The sequence below is a fragment of the Hyla sarda genome, chromosome 8 (assembly GCF_029499605.1).
Source record: "Hyla sarda isolate aHylSar1 chromosome 8, aHylSar1.hap1, whole genome shotgun sequence".
NCBI lineage: Eukaryota > Metazoa > Chordata > Amphibia > Anura > Hylidae > Hyla > Hyla sarda.
Window position 1 is genome coordinate 63,188,008 of NC_079196.1, and position 25,600 is coordinate 63,213,607.

The 25,600-nt window shown below is 37.3% G+C and overlaps 1 protein-coding gene across 1 annotated transcript in view; it reads right to left on the reverse strand.

The window, feature by feature from the left end:
* Positions 1–25,600, reverse strand: part of TTN (titin) — a 287,825-nt gene that overhangs the window by 141,518 nt on the left and 120,707 nt on the right. Inside the window, exons 84-110 of the mRNA XM_056536637.1 lie at positions 19,869–20,150; positions 19,287–19,565; positions 18,915–19,196; positions 17,298–17,576; positions 16,898–17,185; positions 14,324–14,602; positions 13,950–14,228; positions 13,580–13,858; positions 13,102–13,389; positions 12,728–13,015; positions 11,799–12,089; positions 11,426–11,713; positions 11,236–11,328; positions 10,867–11,149; positions 10,591–10,774; positions 9,875–9,964; positions 8,980–9,247; positions 8,287–8,547; positions 7,980–8,189; positions 7,286–7,363; positions 6,831–6,857; positions 6,420–6,482; positions 4,253–4,324; positions 2,535–2,804; positions 2,232–2,279; positions 2,022–2,099; positions 347–394 (exon numbers count right to left, since the gene is read on the reverse strand). Of these exons, the coding sequence (XP_056392612.1) occupies positions 347–394; positions 2,022–2,099; positions 2,232–2,279; positions 2,535–2,804; positions 4,253–4,324; positions 6,420–6,482; positions 6,831–6,857; positions 7,286–7,363; positions 7,980–8,189; positions 8,287–8,547; positions 8,980–9,247; positions 9,875–9,964; positions 10,591–10,774; positions 10,867–11,149; positions 11,236–11,328; positions 11,426–11,713; positions 11,799–12,089; positions 12,728–13,015; positions 13,102–13,389; positions 13,580–13,858; positions 13,950–14,228; positions 14,324–14,602; positions 16,898–17,185; positions 17,298–17,576; positions 18,915–19,196; positions 19,287–19,565; positions 19,869–20,150 (5,475 nt within the window). The remainder of the gene's footprint in view (positions 1–346; positions 395–2,021; positions 2,100–2,231; positions 2,280–2,534; positions 2,805–4,252; positions 4,325–6,419; positions 6,483–6,830; positions 6,858–7,285; positions 7,364–7,979; positions 8,190–8,286; positions 8,548–8,979; positions 9,248–9,874; positions 9,965–10,590; positions 10,775–10,866; positions 11,150–11,235; positions 11,329–11,425; positions 11,714–11,798; positions 12,090–12,727; positions 13,016–13,101; positions 13,390–13,579; positions 13,859–13,949; positions 14,229–14,323; positions 14,603–16,897; positions 17,186–17,297; positions 17,577–18,914; positions 19,197–19,286; positions 19,566–19,868; positions 20,151–25,600) is intronic.

Here is a 25,600-nt window from a genome sequence, read left to right on the forward strand (position 1 = left end):
GTTGTCATAATTTATTAATGCTTGCAACACTCTTCATGTTACCCAATACCCATACCTTTTACAGACGTTATTTGTTGTTTCCTACGCATGGAAATAGGAACCTCTTCTTCTGAAACTGCCCATTGCCGAGCTTGTAAAATAATGTGTATATTCAGGAATGTATGGTCTTTGTTTAAGTGCAACATGGCACTAAAGGGATTTTTAAGCAACGCTACTAACACTGGTTGTACATGTTGTAAAGCAGGTGGGTTTTTGCTTAGTAAGGTATTGCTCCACTATATTGTCTGTCTACATGATCTGACATTGTTAACAAGGAATGGGAAAAGGAATAAATTGAACAACTTACCTCTCCGAGCTTCGACTTCTTCATGGACTGGCACTGGCTTGGCTTTTTCTAAAGATAAGTTATAAATCAGTATGAAAGTTAAATATATGTATCTGAATGCAGAAAGAAAGCAATATGTGAAGGTGTTATTCTGTCCTTTCTCTACATTCCCTTTGCCATTATTTAAGGAGATCTACAGGGTGGGCCATTTATATGGATACACCTTAATAAAATGGGAATGGTTGGTGATATGAACTTCTTGTTTGTGGAACACTAGTATATGGGAGGGGGAAAACTGTTCAAGATGGGTGGTGACCATGGCGGCCATTTTAAGTCAGCCATTTTGAACCCAACTTTTGTTTTTTTCAACAGGAAGACGGTCATGTGACACATCAAACCTATTGGGAATTTCACAAGAAAAACAATGATGTGCTTTGTTTTAACGTAATTTTATTCTTTCATGAGTTTTTTACAAGTTTCTGACCACTTATAAAATGTGTTCAATGTGCTGCCCATTGTGTTGAATTGTCAATGCAACCCTCTTCTCCCACTCTTGACACACTGATAGCAACACCGCAGGAGAAATGCTAGCACAGGCTTCCAGTATCCGTAGTTTCAGGTACTGCACATCTCGTATCTTCACAGCATAGACAATTGCCTTCAGATGACCCCAAAGATAAAAGTCTAAGGGGGTCAGATCGGGAGACCTTGGGGGCCATTCAACTGGCCCAGGACGACCAATCCACTTTCCAGGAAACTATTCTTCTAGGAATAACCTTGTACCTGACACCCATAATGTGGTGGTGCCCAATCTTGCTGAAAAAACTCAGGGAACATGCCAGCTTCAGTGCATAAAGAGGGAAACACATCATCATATAGCAATTTCGCATATCCAGTGGCTTTGAGGTTTCCATTGATGAAGAATGGCCCCACTATCTTTGTACCCCATATACCACACCATACCATCAATTTTTGTGTTCCAACAGTCTCGGAGGGATCTATCCAATGTATGAGTATTCCTAGATGAACAGTTTCCTGGAAAGTGGATTGGTCGTCGTGGGCCAGTTGAATGACCCCCAAGGTCTCCCGATCTGACCACCTTAGACTTTTATCTTTGGGGTCATCTGAAGGCAATTGTCTATGCTGTGAAGATACGAGATGTGCAGCACCTGAAACTACGGATACTGGAAGCCTGTGCTAGCATTTCTTCTGTGGTGTTGCTATGAGTGTGTGAAGAGTGGGAGAAGAGGGTTGCATTGACAATCCAACACAATGGGCAGCATATTGAACACATTTTCTAAGTGGTCAGAAACTTGTAAATAACTCATGAAAGAATAAAGTTACGTTAAAACCAAGCACATTATTGTATTTCTGGTGAAATTCACAATAAGTTTGATGTGTCACATGACCCTCTTCCTATTGAAAAAAAAAAAGTTGTATTCAAAATGTCCGACTTCAAAATGGCCGCCATGATCACTACCCATCTTGAAAAGTTTCCCCCCTCACATATACTAATGTGCCACAAACAGGAAGTTAATATCACCAACCATTCCCATTTTATTAAGATGTATCCATATAAATGGCCAACCCTGTATATAAAAAATGTATTCATTTGAATGATATAGTAAATAAATAAAAGCTTCTGTGTGATCCATCCATAATCTTGCTCTGTAAAGTTAAAAAGCAAATGAGAAACCTGGTTTCCAGGTGCCTGCTTCCTCTTCTCTGGTGATAACTCTTCTTTCAAACTGTTCATCAACAGGTTTCCGCACCACTGCAAAAAAAAATATTTTGTTCCTTATGTCCCTCTAAAGCAATAACTATACTTTGCTCCTCCAGCTACAGGTTAAATTTCCTACAATATATTATTATCAAGGCTATTATAAATGAACATGTGTTCACGTACCTGCAGGGGCTCCTGGGATCCTTCTTTCAGGGATCTCTTCTTCAATGGCTAAAGAAAAGCAAGTCAAATAGTTAGATTAATCTAGAGGGTGCTTATACTGATATGTTTCATTACAATAATAAGTAAATACAAGACATAGACACAATTTCATTGTCCTATTGGGGTTGTTCAAGTAGGATATAAAATTTACAATAAAGAGCATTATCAGTACATTAAGATAAAAAATCTAAAACCAAAATAAACATAAGTAAACATATACCAAGAAATATATGATACGTTTACCATATATTAAATACAATATACCTTCTTCATAATATTGTTCCCTTTCTTCCTGATAATATTCTTGCTTTCTCTCATAGACCTGTTCTTCATAATACTCTTTCTCTTCTTCATAAACATGTCTTTCATAGATCTCTTCTCTCTTTTCATGTTCTTCATAAGCTTCCTCCTCTTCATAGGGTTCTTCAACTTCATACGCTGGTTTTGGTTCCTCATAAAACTCATAGAACTCTTCCTTCTTTTTGGATACAGCAACAACTTTAACTTCTTCTGTTTTTCTTGGTTTTGCCGGGACTTTAAAAATATGCATTTGTGTTATAAGAAATCCATGTCATAGCAAAAACTAAGCTAAGATGCAGAGCATAAGAGTGATTAGAAAAAATAAGAATCTTGTGTGATAAGAATGAATTATAAGTTCATGAGCCAATATATTTTATAAGAGCTGAAGACACTACTGACAGAGAGAGGGGGTACAAGTTCGCTACGAAAAGATTGTTCAACATTTTGGACAAAAAAACAAAAAATAATGGGGGAGATTTATCAAAACTTGTGTAGAGGAAGAGTGGTGCAGCTGTCCATAGCAACCAATCAGATTGCTTCTTTCATTTTTAAAGAAGCCTCTGAAAAATGAAAGAAGTGATCTGATTGGCTGCTATGGGCAACTTCACCACTCTTCCTCTACACCACTCTTCCTCTACTTCACCACTCTTCCTCTACACATAAATGTTCTCCAATATGGTTATGAAAAGGTGGCTGGATGGACAACGCAAAAGACATGAGTAGATAAACAACAAAAAGTGGTGATATAGGTAGAATATAGATATGAGAAAGACAACATAAAATGATGAATATGAGAAAGATGATAGATAGATATATAATTGAATCAAATACAGCTTAAGGCCATGTTCAAACACAATAAAATCTGCCATTTTTTGAGCAATAAACAGCTAAAAACCTTTGTTTTTATTTTGGTCCATTTCTCCTGCCATTTATGGCTCAAAAAAGGAAATATAGCCTAAAAGACATTAGATTTACAGATAATAGTAAGATACATAGATAAACAAGACAAAAGAAAGAAAGAAGTAGCAAGAAATAAAAAGATAGATAGATATGAAATAGATAGAAACGGTCACAAAACACAAACCTCTAAAAAGAGAGATATTAGGAAGACTCATTGACTGATTGACAAACAGAAAGACAGATGAAAAAAGTACAAAACTATAAAATAGGAAAAAGCTTTCCCCAGCCCAAGATTATCCTTAATAACATATGAAGAATTTTCACATAAACATACAACACAAGAATATTGTAGCACAAAAATCATGTAGCTTAAACATAATGCAGCACATCCTTGAGATGTGAAAATATATTATTATAGTCACCACAAGACAAGGGTTAGACATACATTTTTAATGCCTGGTAAGTCGTGTGACAAAATTCAAGGCAGTTTAAGAGTGTTCTACACCAAAACAATAAGACACACACAAAATCAATACAGAATTTTAGAATAATGACACTAGTAAAAAAAAAAAAAAAAAAAAAAAACACATAACAGGATATGAAAGGTAAGATGATGCACATCTAGTAATAGCAGAGCCTGCATAATTTTCTAGATATTTAGTTTCACAGCCAAATTTGATGTTATGTCTTTGGAAGTCTTCTTAGTATAATCAAGCCCAAGCAAGGTTTATTATATCCGTAAATATCTACAATAGGAGGTTTCACTGGACCTTTACATTTACCTTTAGCAGGAGGAGCTGGTGCAGGAGGAGCAGGTTTAGCTGGGACTTTTTGTTTCTTGCCAACTACAGAAACTTTGATACAATAACACCAGTAAGGATACTTTGGAAATGTACATTATTTTGTTCTGTTGTCCTTTAAAGCAAATGTCTATTGTAGAAGATGATGTGCTATTACTATAGCACTGGACAAAACAGACAGCATGCGTAACAAAGAGGTATATTTCCCATATATAACAGAAATTAGACATTACAAAATAAACCATCACAGACTGAAACAGCCAAGAAATAAATCTTCGAGAAAGTATTTTAACTTGAACATAGTGTATTTGAACATGTGTTTTTGTGTTGAAACCTCCCAGGTATCTGAAACACATATATGAGTAGTGTTGCTCGCGAATATTCGCAATTCGAATTTTATTCGCGAATATCGCATATTCGCGAATATAGCGCTATATATTCGTATTTACGAATATTAGTTTTTTTTTATTTTTTTATTTTCAAAGTACACATCACAGTGATTATCCCTCTCTGCTTCCAGCTTATGTGGTGTAAGAAGGCTCTAATACTACTGTGTGAGACTGGTGTGCGAATTTTCGCTTATGCTAATTTTTGTATATGTTAATTTTCGCATATGTAAATTTTCGCACGCGCATATATTCGCATATGCGAAGATAAAATGAGAATATTACGAATATGCGAATATTCGCGAATATGACGAATATTCGTCCATATATTCGCGAATATTCGCGAATTCGAATATGGCCTATGCCGCTCAACACTAGTGTTGAGCGGCATAGGCCATATTCGAATTCGCGAAAATTCGCGAATATATGGACGAATATTCGTCATATTCGCGAATATTCGCATATTCGTAATGTTCTCGTTTTATCTTCGCATATGCGAATTTTCGCATGTGCGAAAATTAGCATGTGCGAAAATTTACATATACAAAAATAAACATAAACTAAAATTCGCATATGCGAAAAGTATCATACACATATTTTCGCATATGCGAAAATTCGCGCACCAGTCTCACACAGTAGTATTAGAGCCTTCTTACACCACATAAGCTGGAAGCAGAGAGGGATGATCACTGTGATGTTTACTGTGAAAAAAAAAAATAATAAAAAAAAAACGAATATTCGTAATTACGAATATATAGCGCTATATTCGCGAATTCGCGAATATGCGATATTCGCGAATAAAATTTGAATTGCGAATATTCGCGAGCAACACTACTCAACACTATATATGAGACTGATACTCAACAATTATAAACTCTACAATAAACATGTTATAATGTATACATGAGCAATTGGCATGTATATTAAAATCCTGATATGAGATCACTTACTTTTAGTAGGTGGGACTTCCTCTCCGATATCTGGAACATCTCTGGTAACCTTTACACCTGGTTTTGGTACTAAGTGAGATATATATATATGTTTTACTCATAGTGTAAATTTGACTAATTTTATAATGACTTCTATTTAGCATAGATAAGTGCATGGTTAACACAGATTAAAGGAGTTTTATCACCATAAGAAGTAATAGCATATTGCAAGCATATGCCATTAATTCCTGATCGGTGGAGGTCTAACCATTGGCACCCCCCATGATCCCCAAAAGAGATATCTGCCACTTCATTATGAGGATGAAAAGGTGTCTTAGAGGTTAAACTCTCCCCAATCACAATGTTATGTTCTATCCCAGCGATAGGTTATAACATTCAGGGAATACCCCTTTAACAAATAGTAACAATTTAGAACTCTCAAACGCATGAGAAAAAAATGCTTTGTTTAGCCATGGTATAGCATAGGTGGTAACACATTACTTTAGTATAATGATTTTGTGTTAAGTAGGTGAGATCTCATAGTTTAAATGAGGGCATCAATGATGCTTTTATTACACTTTTAGTACTCTTTATGTACCTCTCTTTTGTTTCTTCACTTCCGGTAGAGGAGGAGGAAGTATGATTTCTTAGAATAAATAAATAGATACCACTTAATTATACATGCTGGAAAACTTTACGCTTGTTGTTAAATAAACTCTGAAACTAAACCTAAAATATGATATGTGAAGGGAGAAGTATATAGCAAAATGCCTTAATTTTGGATTCCTGATGATGACCAATGTTAAATACATTTTCTTTTGATTTCTCACATACCTTCAATGATAGCCTCCTCTTCTAAAGGAGAAGGTATGTATGGTACTCTTGTATCTGGAACATCTGTAAATAATAAATAATTGTTATTCTTTTGAAGACTGGACAAAAAAAAATTGTGTATATGTAGAGGGGCTTTTATATGGGCTGATTATTGGGCAAATGAACATCAGTTGGAATGTTTGTTCCTGATGAATAACTTAAGTAAAAGGGCCAGCAAACACCAAACAAATGAGAAAATACTCATATGTCAGCTTTTTTATGCAGGCCAAAAAAATAATTGTTGATCGAACTCCCTGTATAAATGGTGGATATGTGGCCAACAATAATAAACGTGAAGGGCCACACAAACAATCCATCCATTGTTCATGCAGCCCCACCTGCATGATAATTGAGCCATCTCGTATGTCTTACCTGGTGGTCTAATTTCCAATTTCATTTCTGAAAAAATAAAATAACACACTTTCATTAATAGGGTGGTCCAGTTTAATTTAAAAAAAAGAAGAAAAAATGCAAAGTTTTACCATAGATTTCAGTCGATCACTTTGTGATCAGCTTATCGCCAAGGGATCTTTCTAATTAGTAGATAGTGTCCAAAGCATAGAACTTCATTAACCCCTTGACGACATGTGCCATATATGAAGCACGCTAACCGCTAAGCTCTTTAATTAGAATACATATGATATAACTAAAACTATTTCTATGAAGACAATAAAAAATTTCAAAGCTACTTAATACTTATTTGAATAATTACAAGCATGGGTGGTTATGGCCAATTTTTGCAGCTGGCAGTCAAAACAGGTAGTTGCTAAGACATAAAGGAATCTCTATGATTGTTGGTCATAGCTTTGGTATAAAATAGTACAAACCTTTGGTTGTCAGATACAGTTCAGCTGTGCTTGTGGCTTCACCTCTTGGCTCAAGACTGGCAATGACTGAATACACTCCTGTAGATTGGAAAATTATAAACATTTGATATAAAAATTGTTGTATTTATAATGTACAATACACAAATCTTGTGGTTAGGAGCAATTCTGCAATTATCAACTTATTGCATTGGTGGCTGTGAAAACTTTTCATTTTATTCCTCTAGCATTTGATCCAAGATAGGTTGGAATTGTATTACACTCATTTACATTATTCCAGAGATAGATATTCATTCATTAGGGAGCTGGATTTTGAGGGTTCTTCAAACTTTAGCACATAGATAAAATTAACATAGTAACATAGTTTGTAAGGTTGAAAAAAAGACAAGAGTCTATTGAGTTCAACTTAAAACCCTACTGTGTTGATCCAGAGGAGGGCAAAAAACTGCCATAAGGCTGATGTCAATTGTCCCATGCAAGAGAAAAAATTCCTTCCCAACCTCAATATGGCGATCAGAATAGATCCCTGGGTCAACATTTTATTCCCATAAATCTAATATCCATAACCTGTAATGTTATTACTTTCTAGAAAAACCTCCAGGCCCCCCCCCATTGAACTTATTTAGTGATCAAGGAAAAAATGACAATCATTATATGGTTAGTGTATGTGAGTTTATCCCTCCATGTTGCATCCTACCTTCGTCTTCTGCTGTAACATTATGGATAGTCATGTAATGCCAGCGCCCTTCACTTCTAAAACTGTATTTGCCACTCTCTTGTAATTCCAATGTTCCTTTGTACCATGTGACAACAGCATCATCAAAGGATACCTCGCATTCAAATGTTGCTGATTCGTGCTCACTCACAACAATGTTTTGAATAGTTTTTGTGAACTGGATTGCTTCAGCTGCAAAATAAGAACACAGAATAGGATAAATAAATACAAAATGTTCCAGAGAAGGAATTACCGTAAACATTGCATCTGACCAGGTGCAAATACATACCTTCAATGATGAGATCTGCAGTGGTTTCCAGATTTTCATATTTGCAAGTGTATCGCCCTTGGTCTTCAGTTCTTACATCTTGAATGGTAAGTTTGTGTATCTTTTCATCAACCTCTGTTCTATATCTTCCGCGAGGTTCAATTACTTTACCGTTTTTGTACCACTTGGACTTTACATTAGGAATAGAGAACTCACAAACCAATGTGCTACTATATCCCTCTTTGATGGACTTTTGGTCAAGATGTTTTACAACCTTAGGTTCTGTAAATACATTTTAAAATTTTTATTTGAAGACAATCTGCATAAAATGATCTTGAAAGTTGCATTTTAAAGATCATGACTGTCAATGATTAGGAATTGGTTATCACTGATAATCCCAAGAGTATCTGCTTGGATCAAACTCAAAATATTATAGAATTATTAAGTTACAGCTTGACTGTATGTTTATATTTTTTTTCCAGCAGCTTAGTTTGGAGAAATCAGGATAACATGTGGATGATGTGAATTGATTATTATATTTGTATTCAACTATAAATAGATAAAGAAAATAAAAAAAAGGGGGCATTGTAATAAATACTGCAGATGTGGCCTGCAACATAAGATAGGTGGGGTACACTGTTACAGATGTTGCACACTAAGGCCCAAGAGCATTGGCTTTCTGGGTAACATATATAAGTTATGTTATATATTTACCAATGACAGTTAATTTGCCACTAGCGAGGTGTGGTCCACACACTACACGGTAATTTCCCTGGTCTTCTGGCAGACAATTCCTGATTTTCAGAATATGGCGGTCTTCTTGAATGCTGATGTCATATTTTTCATTGGACTCTAATTTGACAGTTCCTTTGTACCAGGAGAGCTTGATTTCTGGATAATTGATCTTGATTTCACATTCAAAGACTGCTTCCTTCTTTGCCTCCACAGTCTGATCTTCAACATCCTTAATTAAATTGATAGGCTATAAAAAGAAAAAATATAAAAAATAAGAAATCATCTAATTCCAATAAATGTATTTATTAGTTACTATGACTAAAGCTGCCTATACACATTAGGATAATGTCAGCCGAACCAACCTAATTTAGTAGAATTGGTGACCATTTAATGTGTATGAGTGGCCTCCCAACTCTCCTATGTCAAGGGACAGAAGGATCAAGTAGTTAGATTTCAACATGGCTGATCCTTTTGTTCTCTGGGTAGATAAACCACAGCCAAACACCGTTGTCTTCTGTCTCTCCTATTAGGCTGAGTTCACATATATGAGGCGTCCAGCACAGTTTCCCTCCGGTGTGCACCAGAGGGAAAATGATGCTTGAACTAATCCCATTCATTTGAATGGGACAGTTCACAACAATCCAGCATCGCAATTTTGATGCCGGATGGTTGGACACGCCGGAAGGCTTTCTGTGTTCCCCTGTCCGTTGCCCAGAAACAATGGATGCCGGATGCCATACAACTGATGACAAGTTGTCATCAGTTATGGCATCAGTTGCGCTGAGATTTAGGCTGAGTTCACCTATGCCGGACATATGTAAACCCAGCCTTAGAACACATGCTGCTTTACTGGGAATAAGGACATTACACTTACTTCAGCTTGAGTCATTCTTTGCTGGATGAAAGCAACAAGTTCATCAAATTCTTGCTCGTCAGTACGAGATCGTTCTTCAAATTCAACCTCCTAGTCAAATAGCAAAAAATACACATATATTTATATATATATCTCAATAAAAACATCATAGATTCTAATAATATGACAATAAAAACAACATTTCATTGCATTTTAAAGCAACACTTTGGGGGGGGGGGGGGATTAATTGCTCACCAGTGCAAAGGTTAGTAGGACTTATGTAGAGGCACATGCCTTTACATAAATCCCTGTATCGGAGGTTGCCCGTGAGCCCTTCCTGAAATCTCCACCAGCTCTGAGATGGTGGATATTTTAACTAAACTTTACATATGCTAGCAAGTGTAAAATGTATTAAGTGTAGCTTTATCTTTGTACCAGCTTAAGCACAGGCTGAGACAAAGTCCAGGGAGTGAGGGCGGGACTAGCATCCCTCATTCCTCTGTCCTGTCTATCAGAGTCATGTTTCTGAAAACAAAGAGGTGGAGGTTACAAAGCAGGCTGCAGTGATTGGGTAAATCAGTTGAATAAGTGAGCACCAGAACCAAGGGATTTGTACGCCAAATACAGAAGCTAGGCACATAAAGATGAGGTTCAACACAGATTAATGTTAAGGTTATGCATATAAAAAATCCATAGCCATGTAAAGAATATCTGCATAGGGGAGGCAATTTACATACCATTCTGTGGCTTTCCTCCTCTCTGCTTGCTTTGAGTAGCTCAAAGGCTTGAAGTAGGCCACGGAAATCTGTTATGCCATACATGCGGGCATATTTTTCATACTCCTTTGGATCCACATTTTTAAGGAGTTCCATGATATCGATAGCTTTCTCTTCTTCTTCCTCCCTCTTCTTAGTTGGAGTTCTAAAACAAAGACATTTAATAAATGAAAAGATTGGTAGATGTACAGATATACATATAATTCGATGTGCCTTGTCTAATAAACCTATACCTACTTTTTCAGTTTAGCTCTGAGGTCACCCTCCAGTGCCTCTTGTTTCCTCTCCTCAACTGAGAGGTTAGTGCTGCACTCGATTTCACCATGCTTATTGAAGGCCACACATCTGTACTGTCCAGAATCAGTTTTGGTGACTTCTTTAATTTCCAGTTTAGCTTCATCACCCTTCTGCTGGACAACAATGCGACCACCGTGGTTGATCTGTCTCCATTTGCCCTTCATCCATTTCACGTTAGGAATTGGATCACCTCCAACTTTAGCAATAAAGGTAGCTGTACCCTCTGCAAAAATAAAAATGTATTAACTATTAAGCACTTGTCACATTTTAACAGAAAGCTAAAAGTAAAATACATAAAAATACACTTACTTTCTGCAACCTTTGCACTGGCTGGCTCAGAAACAAAGAAGAGCTTTCCTTCAATTGGTGCTTTCTTTACTGGAGCGGCAGCTGGTGCTTTTTCTTGAAAAAAAAAAACAATAATAAAAATGTTATTTGGGTATTTATTAATTCTAAATAACAATATAACAAATTTTTATTCTGAAATTAGTTTTAGTACCTGTTACAGTAACCTTAGATTTACATGATTCACTTCCTGCAGAATTAGTTGCTTTACAGACGTAGTCGCCTGCATCTGTTTTAGCAGCAGACTTAAGTTCAAGTGCTGCAGTGCCTCGAACAAACGTGACGCTGCAGGTATTAGAAGACTTGATTTCACGTCCAGACTTGAGCCATTGAATTCTGATTGGCTGTGATCCCTCAACATGACAGCTGAGCTGTAAGCCTTCTCCTTCGGTGACAGTTACAGGTGACAGAGGCACATCAAATACTGGAGGCTTTTTGGGTTCTGAATGTAAAGTTTAAAATAAGTTAGTCCATCTAAACTACTTGCATTTTTTCTTATATAATGTATAAAGATATCACAACTTTACCTTTGATAAGTACTGAAGAGGTACAAATGGCACTTCCTGCATCATTTGATACCTTGCATGTGTATAAGCCAGCATCTGCCAGACTGGATTTCTTCACATTCAGAAGAACCACATTGTTCTTAAATGAGATGTCATGATTTGCTGACTGCTGAACTTCTTGGTTATTCTTCAGCCATGACACAATCAATGGTTGTGATCCAGCAACACGACCTTCTAGCTTGAATGCATTGCCTTCTGTCTCTTCAACAGTTTCTGAAAGCTTCTTGGTAAATGTTGGGGGCACTTTTCGTTCTGTAAAAAAAAGTAGATGATGTCAATTTAGTTATCTGTAGCAGTTGGGAAGCTATTTGGAACCCTCCAACACAACTGCACTATGCAATCTATTTAAGGCTGTGCACCCCCTTGAAAAACATATTTTATTCTTACTGTGTACATATCATGGTGCAAAAAAAAAATTGTCACGATAAATCTTTATTAAAACTTTTACTTACTTTTACAACCACTATACTTGTACAAAGCCTATATGATTCTCCCTTGCACACTGCCTCATATCTGCTCTTCTCTCTCTTGTAAGCCTGTGTGAGCTGCCCTCCCAGGTTTCTCCACCCCCGTTCACTCATTGAACTGATGTCAACCCCCCCCCCCCCCACTTGCTGTATTTTCTATCAAAGAGTAAAAAGTTTGTTTGACAGATTTATCTTTCTCTGAATACCTAATGGTAGGAAATGTTCAATTAAGACAATTTAGAAAGTTGCTTTATTTTGCATTCAGGAAGCAAATCAAAAATACAAAAAAAAATGATGCAAAGGCTACCATAGAGTTAAAACTCGTTTTATATTAAAAAGTTTCAATACATAAAGAAATACAGTGAGTATTTCTTATCAAATAGTTCACTGCAAAACTTCATACATTCATATCTCCATACCTACCTTGTACATTAAGTTGCACTGTGCAGGAATCTTTGCCCATATCATTGCTGGCAGAGCAAGTATATTTTCCAGAATCAGCTTTATCAGTTTTTACAACTGTAAGCTTAGTGGTATTTTCCATTGTGGTAACTTTATAGTTTCCTCCAGTTTTAATTTCTTTGTTTTCCTTTGACCAGGTCATTTTGATGGGCTGACTTCCTGTTACATGACACTCAAATTCTGCAGGATCTCCCACAGGAACATCCACTGGTGAAGGTTTAACATCAAATAATGGTGGATTTCTACCTTCTGTAAGTTAGAAAATATATAAAATTAGCAACATTGAAAAAGATATTATGAGGCTGTTTAAATATGAAAATAGACAACACACAAACCTGTAAGACTGAGTTTGGCATTAGAGGAGACAGTGCCAACAAAATTGGTAGCCGTACAAGTGTACTGCCCAGCATGGTGTCTGTCAGTTTGCAAGATTTGAAGGGTAGCAGTTTTATCTATATATGATGTTTGAATATTATAGTCATCTCTTATTAGTACACCATCTTTATACCATGAAACCTCAATAGGTTCTGACCCAACTATTTGACATTCAAATGTCACCGATAAGCCAACAGTTTCCTGTATGTCCTTCACTTTTCTTTTAAAGGAAGGTGGAAGGATACGCTCTGCAGAAAGACATGATGCAGTAAAGATTGAACAAAGGATTTATTGTTTCTAAACACTGCATAGTGCAAAGAATACTGCGGGAAGCTATCACAGATAAGCAAAAGACATAATTGCTGTACTTTACATTGAATCACTTACCATTTTACATAAAAAATATGTCAACATTAATGATAAAATTATTATCTTTACCTTTCACAGTGACGAGTGCAGAAGAAGAAGCATCACCAACATCATTTTCTGCTTTACATGTGTATTCTCCAGAATCCTGAAGGTCTGTTTGAGTGAACACAAGTGTTGCAACATTGTTCTTGAAGTGTATTTTGCAAGTATCTGTTGTTCGCAGTTTAGTATCACCCTTGTACCAAGATACTTTTATTTCGGGTGTTCCTTGAATTTGGCATTGCAACGATGTAGCATCGCCAGCGGTCACCTCCACTGATTCTAGTGGTGTTAGGAAATATGGTGGTTCTAGGATGTAAGGCATCAAATTTAGTACAATTATATCATATTCAGATGTACAATATAAAAATTACATTAATAGTAAAATTAGGATGCATACCTAAAACTGACACCGATGCTTGACAAGTGTCATGTCCAATTGCATTTTCCACTCTGCAAATATATGTGCCCTCATCATCATTCGTGCATCTTAAATATTCCAGAATGCAAGATGTGTCTGTTGTGGTTATGCTACAACGGTCTGACTGAGATATGTCAACACCATTCTTCTTCCATGTTGCATGTATTGGAGGAGTTCCAATATAAGTGCATTCCAAAACAATGGGTTTGCCTGTATTTGTCTGATAGTTAGAGAGCTTCTTCACAAATTGAGCAGGTTCTATAAAATATTAAATGAATACAAGATTATAAGCATTTTTACAACACAAAAGAGTGGATTTAATGTATGAATGTTTTATAGTAATACTTTGATACCTTTAACAAAGAGTTGAGTTGAACAAGAGTCCCTTCCAGCATCATTGCTTACATTGCAGGAATAATTACCACTTTGTAGGCTGCTGACATTGTACAGCTCTAGTACTGTTACAGAGTCTGTAAGGGTAATATTGCAATTGCTATCTGGCAAGATTTCATCACTTCCTTTATACCAAGAAACCTTAAATGGTGGTGTTCCACGAAGGACACCTGCAAAGGTTACTGTGGCTCCTGGAAGAACGGCAACAGGTTCTGGCTTCTCAACGAATGATGGTGGCTCTAAAATATGACATTTTTGAGAATTTTAATGAATCATATAAATAATAAATGCTTAGAGTCTTTAGCTGTGATGTTATATAGAGGAAGAGAACAACATAATAAAGTAAAATACAGTAAGCATACAGAAACTATAGAAAAAAAAATATAGGGAACCCATAACCCATAATGTTAAAAATGAAGTTCAGAATGTAGGCACTATGAAAGGAATTTATCATTGCTCTTAAAGGGTAACTTTCACCAAAAACCTTTTGATATATTATAGATTAATGTATGCAGAATAACTTTCCAATAGTATGTTATTAAAAAATATGCTTCTTTCTTTTTAATTTTCCACTTTGAAAAAATGACCACTAGGGGTCTCCCTACCAGTCCTTTTTTTGATAGATTTCAGACTCATGCAGGAGGCCTAAATCTCAGACTGCATCCGGGACACAGACAAGCTCACCACTGCTCCCTGGTAGTGAGCAGGTGAGTTTGTCTGTGTTCCAGCTGCAGTCTGAGATTTAGGACTCCTGCATGAGTCTGAAATCTATAAAAAAAAAAAAAAGGACTGGTAGGGAGACCCCTAGTGGTCATTTTTTCAAAGTGGAAAATTAAAAAGAAAGAAGCATATTTTTTTAATAACATGCTATTGGAAAGTTATTCTGCATACATTAATCTATAATATATCAAAAGTTTTTTTGATGAAAGGTACCCTTTAAGCCTATACATTATTTTGCATATTTTGTTAATGTTAATCTTCAGTTTGGCATATTTATTATGCATCTGCACCTCTTTTGAGTGTATTTTTGCCTTGCAAGTCAGTTTTGCATTGTGACAGAAGTTGGAGTCATGGTTTAGCCAAATTAAGGTTTCAACGTTCAAAATGTTTTAAAAAGTTGCAAAATTTTTATAGACTCTGACTCCACTGGATGACTGCCTAGAAATCCTCAAGACAAAAAAGTAATATGAAAAACAGGCCAAATTCATCATACATAGTGTGACAATATGATACATTTGGCACATTTGAGGCATAAGGAAATATGCAAATTAGCAAAATAAGCCGTGCAGCTTAATATATATGTTCTTGAGAAAAGATTCAGCAGGAACATGTAATTTATTCCTTTAAACCTCTGCTCCTTTTGGGCTTAGGAGTCCAGTGGGTGATCCTAATAAATGACTGACAGGATCTCTGCATGCACACTCTGTCTGCACAATCTGTCACTCACTAGACTCCTAAGCCTAGAATGAGCAGAGATTCCAATCAATAAATTTTAGGTTATACTAGATGAATGTGTTTTCTGCTATATAAAATACTTGGCTCTTGAGGACTTGACTAGAACCCTTAGTACTGGATATTAGTATTCATTATCTGATCAATACTTTAGGCCCTATTAGATGGGTTAATTATTGGCCAAATGAAAATACCCTATGCAATAGGGCTAGAAATCAGCAAATGAAAAAGCAAACCCTTGTTTGTCAGTCTGGATTGCTGTGTTTTGTCAATTCTAAAAATCATAGTTTATCAGCCACACATTGCTCTGTGTAATAGAGTATGTAGAGCCAACAAATGGCAGAAGTAAAGGCCACATAAACAATACAGTGATTATTTGTACGTCACTGCCAGGCCAATACCTGAGTCCAGTAAGGCTGAGTTAACATATGTCCGGCATCCAGCATAGGTGAACTAAACCTAGATCTCGACGCAAATGATGTCATGAATGATGACACCGTGCATCAGTTGTATTGCATCTGGTGTCCATTGTTTCTGGACACCGGACAGAGCTGTTCGGCCTGTCCAACCATATGATGTCAAAAGTGAGATGCTGGATGATTGTGAACTTTCCCATTCAAATTAATGGGATTAGTTCTAGCATCAGTTTCCCTCCAGTGCACACCAGAGGGAAACTATGTAGGACGCTAGACATATGTGAATCCAGTCTAATAAACTCTGTAGACAAAAGCGCAGGTCTAGGAGATCACCACATGTATCAGGCAGGCATTGGGCTGTGTAATATAGCCTCTACTTTACCCTATGAACTAAATTTGCTAATTAGTTATGAATGTTATCTGCCTTATATGATTCATTTTATGTAAACCTACTCTATGGTTTGTCTCTTTAGTTGTTATTGAACTGAGCAGAGCTTAGTGTACACACGATAATAAATTATCCTCAGTTCACTAAAAATTATGTCATTGTTCTTATGGAGATTGATATAATTGATGCAAGAAAATCTCCATAACAGGAAGAATAGTATCAATCTAGCAATTGAATATTATAAGTAGAAAAACCACTCTGCATTGTAGCCAACTGACCTTTCACAGACAAAACAGCACTGCATTCATCGGCTCCAGCAACATTGGCAGCATGGCAGACATATCTTCCGGCATCTGATTGTGCCAGGTCACTCACTTTCAACAAACAGGTGTTATCTGTGAGAGCTGTTTGGTACTTGTCACCGCTGATAATCTCATTACCATTGAATGACCAAGAAACAAGAATGGGAGGTGATCCAGATACTTTACACTCCATTGAGGTTGTGGATCCAAGGAGCCCATGAGTTTCTTTCAGCTTCCTAGTGAATGATGGTGGAATAATGCGGTCTGTGAAAACAGAAGACACATGTAATGTAAGCAAGTGAGACAATTCTGTGAAGAGACCTGGGTCCATTTTCAGGTAAATATGTATAATATATAAAACCCAAGATGTCTATACCTGATATACTGACTGAAGCTGTACAGCTGCTCTTGCCAACACTGTTTTTCACCTCAAACACATATTCACCAGCATCATTCTTTCCGGTGGACAATATTTTAAGGCTAGCAACCTTGCCAAAGAAAGAAATTTTGTATTTATCATCACTTGAAAGTTCTGTTCCATCTTTAAACCAAGTAGTTATTAGTTCTGGAGTTCCTCCGACAGTACACTCCAGTGTGCAAGAATCTCCTGCCGTAACCTTGATTGGTTGTGGTTTTTCAACTATAATTGCTGGTTCTGGAAATAAAAGGTCAAAGGACCATTAGAATTAGGAAAGAAGAAAACAGAACATTCTTTAGGTAGAAAACACTTAAAGGAATAGTTTTATAATGAAAAGTTATTCCCTATCCATAAGATAGAGGATAACTAGTGGATGGGTGGGGGTCCGACTGCTAGGACATTCACCGTTCCCGAGAATACATGTCCAGACAACATTCCTTCTCAATGGCACTTCTAAACATTAATGTAAACCCAAAAACAAGAGCAAACCGAGTCATTAATAGAAATATAAAACAAATAGTTTATTGGTTTACATTAAAACCAAACACACATATATGGGGAAACAATACATCAAGAAAATGCGGCATCGCTGGACTCCCTGCATCAAGGATGTAAATCATGGGGAATAAAAAAAGACTGTGACAATATTATAGGTAGGTATACATGAGCACCAGTCAAAGCAAAAGCAGTACAAGTAGGTGTGCATGCATCAAGTGCATAAGAAGATAAAGTGCTACATGTTGGTACCCATATCAGATACCCAGATAAAGTGGATGGAGAAATAAATAACAACAGACAAGAAAATAATACCCACACAGGACTGTGTTGGTCACTAAGAGGATGCAGGGGCTGGGATGATGCCACTCCAACACGCGTTTCGGACGAAGGTCAGCATGCGGAAACGCGCATTGGAGTGGTGTCATCCTGGCCCCTGCATCCTCTTAGTGACCACCACGGTCCTGTGTGGGTATTATTTTCGTTTCTATTGTAATTTATTACTCCATGCACTTTATCTGGGTATCTGATATGGGTACCAACATGTAGCACTTTATCTTCTTATGCACTTGATGCATGCACACCTACTTGTACTGCTTTTGCTTTGACTGGTGCTCATGTATACCTACCTATTATATTGTCACAGTCTTCTTTTATGCCCCATGATTTACATCCTTGATGCAGGGAGACCGGTGATGCCGCATTTTCTTGATGTATTGTTTCCCCATATATGTGTGTTTGGTTTTAATGTATATTAATAAACTATTTGTTTTATATTTCTATTAATGACTCCATTTGCTCTTGTTTATGGGTTTACATTTAAGCTTGGAGTCTGGTATTACTTGTGGGCAGCACTTTCTGAGGGGGTGTTACAGTAGTTTCCTTTTGTATTACACACCTATTACCTGATTTTTTTCTGTCTGATTTATCTTTGTTGCACTTCTAAACATTGCAGAGCATTCTTTCATTATAAGAATACCCCTTCAAGTATGAAATGTAATCAAATAAATTACATCAAAGGTATAAAGTAAAGATCTGAATAAAAAAAACTGTTTGGAATGTAAATGGGAGGATACAAACCTAGAACAGATAAGCTTGCAAAGCATTCCTGTGCTCCAGCCTCATTTTTGATCTGGCAAGTGTATTTCCCAGAATTCTCTGGCTTGGTTGTAGCAAAATTAAGAGTTGCAATGTTGTCTGTGAATGTAAAGCTGATTTCATCACTTTCACGAACAACTTCATCTTTGTCCTTCACCCATACAACTGTTATAGGCTGAGTGCCATCAACAACAGCTTGAAGCTGAGCTGATTCTCCAACCACACAAGTGAAGTTTTCAGTCTTCTGAATGAATCTTGGAGGTTCTAAAAAAAAAAAATGAAGTACCTAGTAAGGATTCTAACAGGATTAAAAAAAACATTTTTGAAGGAAAAGCATTTAAGGTTTTTACCAACCTTTCAGCTTGATAGTACATAGGCAGGTGTCGCTTCCAACATCATTCACTGCTTTACACTGATATTCACCAATATCACCAGCATCAACTTTAAGAATGTGAATAGACGCAAGATAATTTTCTGTAATGATCTTGAATTTCTTACTGCTCTTTATCTCTCTTCTGTCTTTGAACCATGTAACCTCAAATGGAGCAGTGCCTTGTAATTCACACTTTAGAGTTACATCAAGTCCTTTTAAGGTTAGTACAGGTTCTGGCTTAGTGATGAAAACTGGTGATTCTGCAACACCAAAAAAATGAACATTATTTTAATTTCAATTATGTGCTTGCCTAAAAAGAGTGAAAATTATTTTATATTCCATAGCTTAATTAGACTTGAATGGAGGGGGCATGGCGGGACGTCACAATGGGGTGTGGCGTTAGATCATGACTCCAGTGCCGGAAACACAGAGGTTTCAGAGACTGGAGCAGCAGCCCAGCAGAGAATGCCGGGTGCTGCATAAAAATCATGGGGGTGGGGCCGTTACTGGGGTAGGGGATAAGATGTTTATGGTTGGAATACCCCTTTAATCTTTAAGCTTACCCTTTACTTTCAGTGAGGTGCTGCAGCTCACTCTCCCTGCATCATTGAGCGCTTCACAAGTGTAATCTCCACTGTCTTCAATGCTGGCATCATGAATCTCGAGAACAGCCACAGAGTCAGCAAAGAAAATGCTATATTTGCCACCATGTTGAATCTCAACATCATTTTTAAACCATACAACTTTAATCTCTGGCGATCCGCTGATTTTGCATTCAAACCTATCTGAATCTCCTTGTTTGATGACTTTGGAAGATTCCAACTTCTTTACAAATCGTGGGGGTTCTTGTAAACAAAAAAGATGAATACATTATGTTATAATCTTTGATTTTGTATAATGGTCTTAAGCATATAATTAGTGTCCTTAAAGGGGAACTCCGTTGGAAAAAAAATTCAGATCAACTGGTGCCAGAAAGTTAAACAGATTTGTAAATTACTCCTTCTAGTACTTATCAGCTGTTGTACACTACAGATATACTACAGAGAAATTTGCAAAGTTCTTTCCAGTCTGACCACAGTGCTCTCTGCTGACACCTCTGTCCGTGTCAGGAACTGCCCAGAGCAGGAGAGGTTTTCTAATCTGGACAGTTCCTGACACGGACAGAGATGTCAACAGAGAGCACTGTTGTCAGACTGGAAAGAACTGCACAATTTTCTCAGTAGTATACAGCAGCTGATAAATACTGTAAGGCTTCAAATTTTGAAATAGAAGTAATTTACAAATCTATGTGAGAGATGTTCGGCACTGCTTACTTCTGTACCTGGAAGCTGATGGACACTAAGTCGCTGTTGCGGGGAAAGGATTCAGTGGTGCTCAGACTCATGTAGGATATGACATAAGTGCAAAAGAAGAAGAATGAAAGGTCGGCACTCACTGGATTTCCAATTCAGCAGATTTTATTGCACAATACTCACAGCCATAAGTACAGTTCTAGGGGAGACGACGGATGGTGACAAAGGGGGGTACAACAGAGAGGCGACACCATTGTTTCGCACTTAGTAGTGCTTCAAGGGCCTGACTCTACACCGGAACGTGTCATCTTCTTATACAGGGGCTTAGTAATTGGACCTATCAGCAATAGACACGCCTTGTGACGTTAAAAGAAGGAGGGGAGGTTGCTTTATCAAGCTTGCTCCTACATCGATCTAGCTCGTTATTCAGACTGTTAATACTGGTACCGTTAAGACCTTCTTAGAAGCAAACTGATACGTCAACTTTGTCATTAAGACCTAAGACTCCTGTTGCATCAGTAGCAATTATCCATTGCGTCTCTCTTCTAAGGAAGTTTTTATCGGATCTAAGTCCTGGTCGTGCAGCAACTTTTTCTATTCCTGCGAATCTTAAAGATTCGTGGCTTCCTCCATGGGCTTCTATTATATGGGAAATAAACCTGGGAGCCCCCTTTCTAGTACGCAGAGAGTAGAAATGCTCTCTAATTCTTGCGCACATTTGTCTGATTGTTTTCCCTATATAATAGAAGCCACATGGACAGAATATTACGTAAACAACGTTTTTTGACTTACACATAATAAGTTCGCTAACCGTATGGGTGATGGGACCTATTCTGAATGTTTGCAAGCCGAGGTTGTATTTACAGAAATAAAAATTTTTACATTGAAAATTCCCTACTGGTATGTGGCTAGTTAACCAGTCTGCTTTTCTCTTTTTTTCCTTTTCTTTTTGTGTATTCTGTGCTTGTTTCAGTACTTCACCTATTGTTCTAGTTTTCCTGTAAGAGATTAATGGTTTGTTTTCTGCCATTTCTTTAAGGTCTTCCTCTGTTTCTAGTATGTACCAATTCCTCCTTATTGCCCTCTCTATCGTTTTGTTTACAGGTGAATTTTGAAATGTGAACGTGAACCTGTTTAATGATGCGTTTTTTTGCTTTTCTCTGAACAGCTCTTCTCTACTTTTTCTTATCTGCTTTCTGTCTCCCTTTCTTTATTAAATCTACTGGATAGTTGCGTTCTACTAGTCTTTTTTCTAATTATGTTGCCTGCTTCTGGTATGCTGTATCTTGTGTGTTGTTTCTTTTTAGGCGTAGAAACTGCCCATATGGAATGCCATTTTTAACTGTTTGTGTATGGGAACTCTGATAGTGAAGTATTGTGTTTTTTGCCACTTCCTTTCTGTAAACTTCACTTATTAGTTTCCCTTCTTTTACTGTCAATTTGATGTCTAGGAATTCCAACGTGTCTCCACCATATTGGTGTGTAAACGCCATGATGTAGCCCTTGACATCATTTAGGTAATCTACAAACTGTTAGAATTGGTTTTTAGTCCCTGACCACACTAACAGAATATCATCGACGAATCGAACATAGGTTTTGATATATTTAATGAATGGGTTGTCGGTGGTATATACTATATTATTCTTAAAATTAACTAAATATAAATTAGCGTATGTACAGGACACCGGCGTCCCCATCGGGGTACTGGTGTCCTGACTATACCACCTATCCTCATACATAAAGGTGCTGTTATGCAGAATGAACTTGGGGGCATCTGTACAAACTGAGTATACTGTTCGGATTTCTCAGTTCTTTTTAAAATCTCGACCACAGCCTGTACACCCGTATAGTGGGGGATAGGGGTATACAGGCTAGTGACATCGACGGAACATAGGCACCAACCTTCTTCCCACGGGAAGTCATTCACCATAGACAATAGATGACCAGTGTCTTTGATATACGCTGGAATTGTAGGCAAAATAGGACGAATCAAAAAATCTATATATTGGGACAACTGCTCAGTCACTGAGCCGATCCCCGCAACTATAGGTCGCCCAGGGGGTCGGCTCAGTGACTTGTGCACTTTTGGGAGATGGTACCATTTTGCAGGGCACGGACAATCAGGGGTTAATTTGTTAGCATTTTTTTTTTTTAAATAATACCTTCGAACACAGATTTACTCAAAAAACCTTTCAGGTTCTCTAATATTTTGTTAGTCGGATCGCTTAAGAGGGGAGTGTATGTGGTATGGTCTGACAATTGCCTTTCGGCTTCTTCATTATACTGTGTCTTGGAGACGACCACAACACTTCCCCCTTTATCCGCTCTAACTATAACAATATCACTACGTTTCTTAAGCTTAGTTATAGCTTGTTGTTCGTTAACAGGTAAGTTATTAATTATTTTAGGATACAAAACAGATTTCACATCTTTTTGAACTGCTTTTTGAAATAAGTCGACACACCCACCCGGTGCCACTGGGGGTGAGAATGTCGACTTCTTTCCTTTATTAAACCTGTGGGATAAATTATCAGAAATTGATACATCACTCTGTGTCCCAAATTCTGTGACCAACATTTCAATGCATTTTCTCTCGTGATCGGAGAAACCTGTGGGCACAAGTCCCAGATTATCAGTATTGACTGGTATTTCTCCTGGATATGGATTAGATTCTGTTGATGGTCTATTGGCATAATACTTTTTGAGATTAATGTTCCTAATAGCTCATTCCAGATCTATTTCAAACGTGGTGGGGTTGAAGTCCTCTGATAGTCCAAAGTTCATTCCTCTAGACAGTAGTGAAATAGTACTGTTATCCAATTTGTGCTCGGTTAAGTTGATTACATTATTGACAGTGGCTATTAATGGATCTTCTACGGGTTCACTTTCCTTTTCTTTTGTTCTTTTGCGACTTTTTCTCCTTGAACGTCGCGTGTAGGTTTTTCTAAAGGGATATTGATTGCAGGTAGAGTAGAGATCTGTTCAGACTTCTGTTCTTTATTGGTTGTTGGTGCGGTTTTAGCAAATTTCCGGCTATTTTTCTTGTAGCCATAAGGTTAAGTTTTGTTGCTTTTGATATGCCAATTGAAAACTTTGTAGTTCTCATAATCTTGTTTATCACGTAGATATTTTTCTCTTTTATTACTTTTAGTTTCTTCCTGTAAGGCCATTAATTTTTGTTCAATTTTAGAGAAAAACGCACTAGCAACTTCATTCTCCACTCTTTTTCTGTATACGGTCTTGGCTTTATTTAAATTTTCAAAAATACAGTCATATTCAATCCGGTTGCGGGTTAGTATAAGATGTAACAATTTTAAAGCATGCTCATTGTGTGCTTTTTTCCACATCTCCATGAATACACTGTCATCCTGATATTGTGCTGGGGTCTTAATAGACCTGAGCCCTCTAGGGACTCGTTCACATTGGGCATATGCTTACAAAGAGTTAACAGTCCAGTATACTGCAATTTCTTTCTCTGACAAAGATGTTATTTGGTTTTCCAGTGTTTTAACGCTGATGAGTTCTAGATCTTCAGTAGTTTCACATTCCAAAAAGTACATCCCTACGTCGTCTCTCCCTGGCTGTAGTGCAAGCTGTAGCTGATCCGAATGACTTCCTTGGTCCATCTCCACATTTTGTGGCGTGGGGTCAGACATTTTTCAGCGTGCTCTGAACAAAAAAGCTGGAAAGATATACTGCAAACGTATGTGAGAGATGTTCGGCACTGCTTACTTCTGTACCTGGAAGCTGATGGACACTAAGTCGCTGTTGCGGGGAAAGGATTCAGCGGTGCTCAGACTCATGTAGGATATGACATAATGTCATATCCTACATAAGGCTCAGAGACCCCAGCACAATATCAGGATGACAGTGTATTCATGGAGATGTGGAAAAAAGCACACAATGAGCATGCTTTAAAATTGTTACATCTTATACTAACCCGCAACCGGATTGAATATTACCTTATTTTTGAAGATTTAAATAACCGTATACAGAAAAAGAGTGGATAATTAAGTTGCTAGTGCATTTTTCTCTAAAATTGAACCAAAATTAATGGCCTTACAGGAAGAAACTAAAAGTAATAAAAGAGAAAAATATCTATGTGATAAACAAGATTATGAGAACGACAAAGTTTTCAATTGGCATATCAAAAGCAACAAAACCTTATGGCTACAAGAAAAATAGCCGGAAATTTGCTAAAACCGCACCAACAACCAATAAAGAGCAGAAGTCTGAACAGACCTCTACTTTACCTGCAACCAATATCCCTTTAGAAAAACCCTACACGCAACGTTCAAGGAGAAAAAGTCACAAAAGAAAAGGAAAGTGAAGATCCATTAATAGCTAATAATACTAATAATCTGGGACTTGTGCCCACAGGTTTCTCCGATCACGAGAGAAAATGCATTGAAATGTTGGTCACAGAGTTTGGGACACAGAGTGATGTATCAATTTCTGATAACTTAATCCACAGGTTTAATAAAGGAAAGAAGCCGACATTCTCACCCCCAGTGGCTCCGGGTGGGTGTGTCGACTTATTCCAAAAAGCAGTTCAAAAAGATGTGAAATCTGTTTTGTATCCTAAAATAATTAATAACTTACCTGTTAACGAACAAGAAGCTCTAACTAAGCTTAAGAAACGTAGTGATATTGTTATAGTTAGAGCGGATAAAGGGGGAAGTGTTGTGGTCGTCTCCAAGACACAGTATAATGAAGAAGCCGAAAGGCAATTGTCAGACCATACCACATACACTCCCCTCTTAAGCGATCCAACTAACAAAATATTAGAGAACCTGAAAGGTTTTTTGAGTAAATCTGTGTTCGAAGGTATTATTTCGAAAAAAACTGTTGACAAATTAACCCCTGATTGTCCGTGCCCTGCAAAATGGTACCATCTCCCAAAAGTGCACAAGTCACTGAGCCGACCCCCTGGGCGACCTATAGTTACAGGGATCGGCTCAGTGACTGAGCACTTAGATTTTTTGATTCGTCCTATTTTGCCT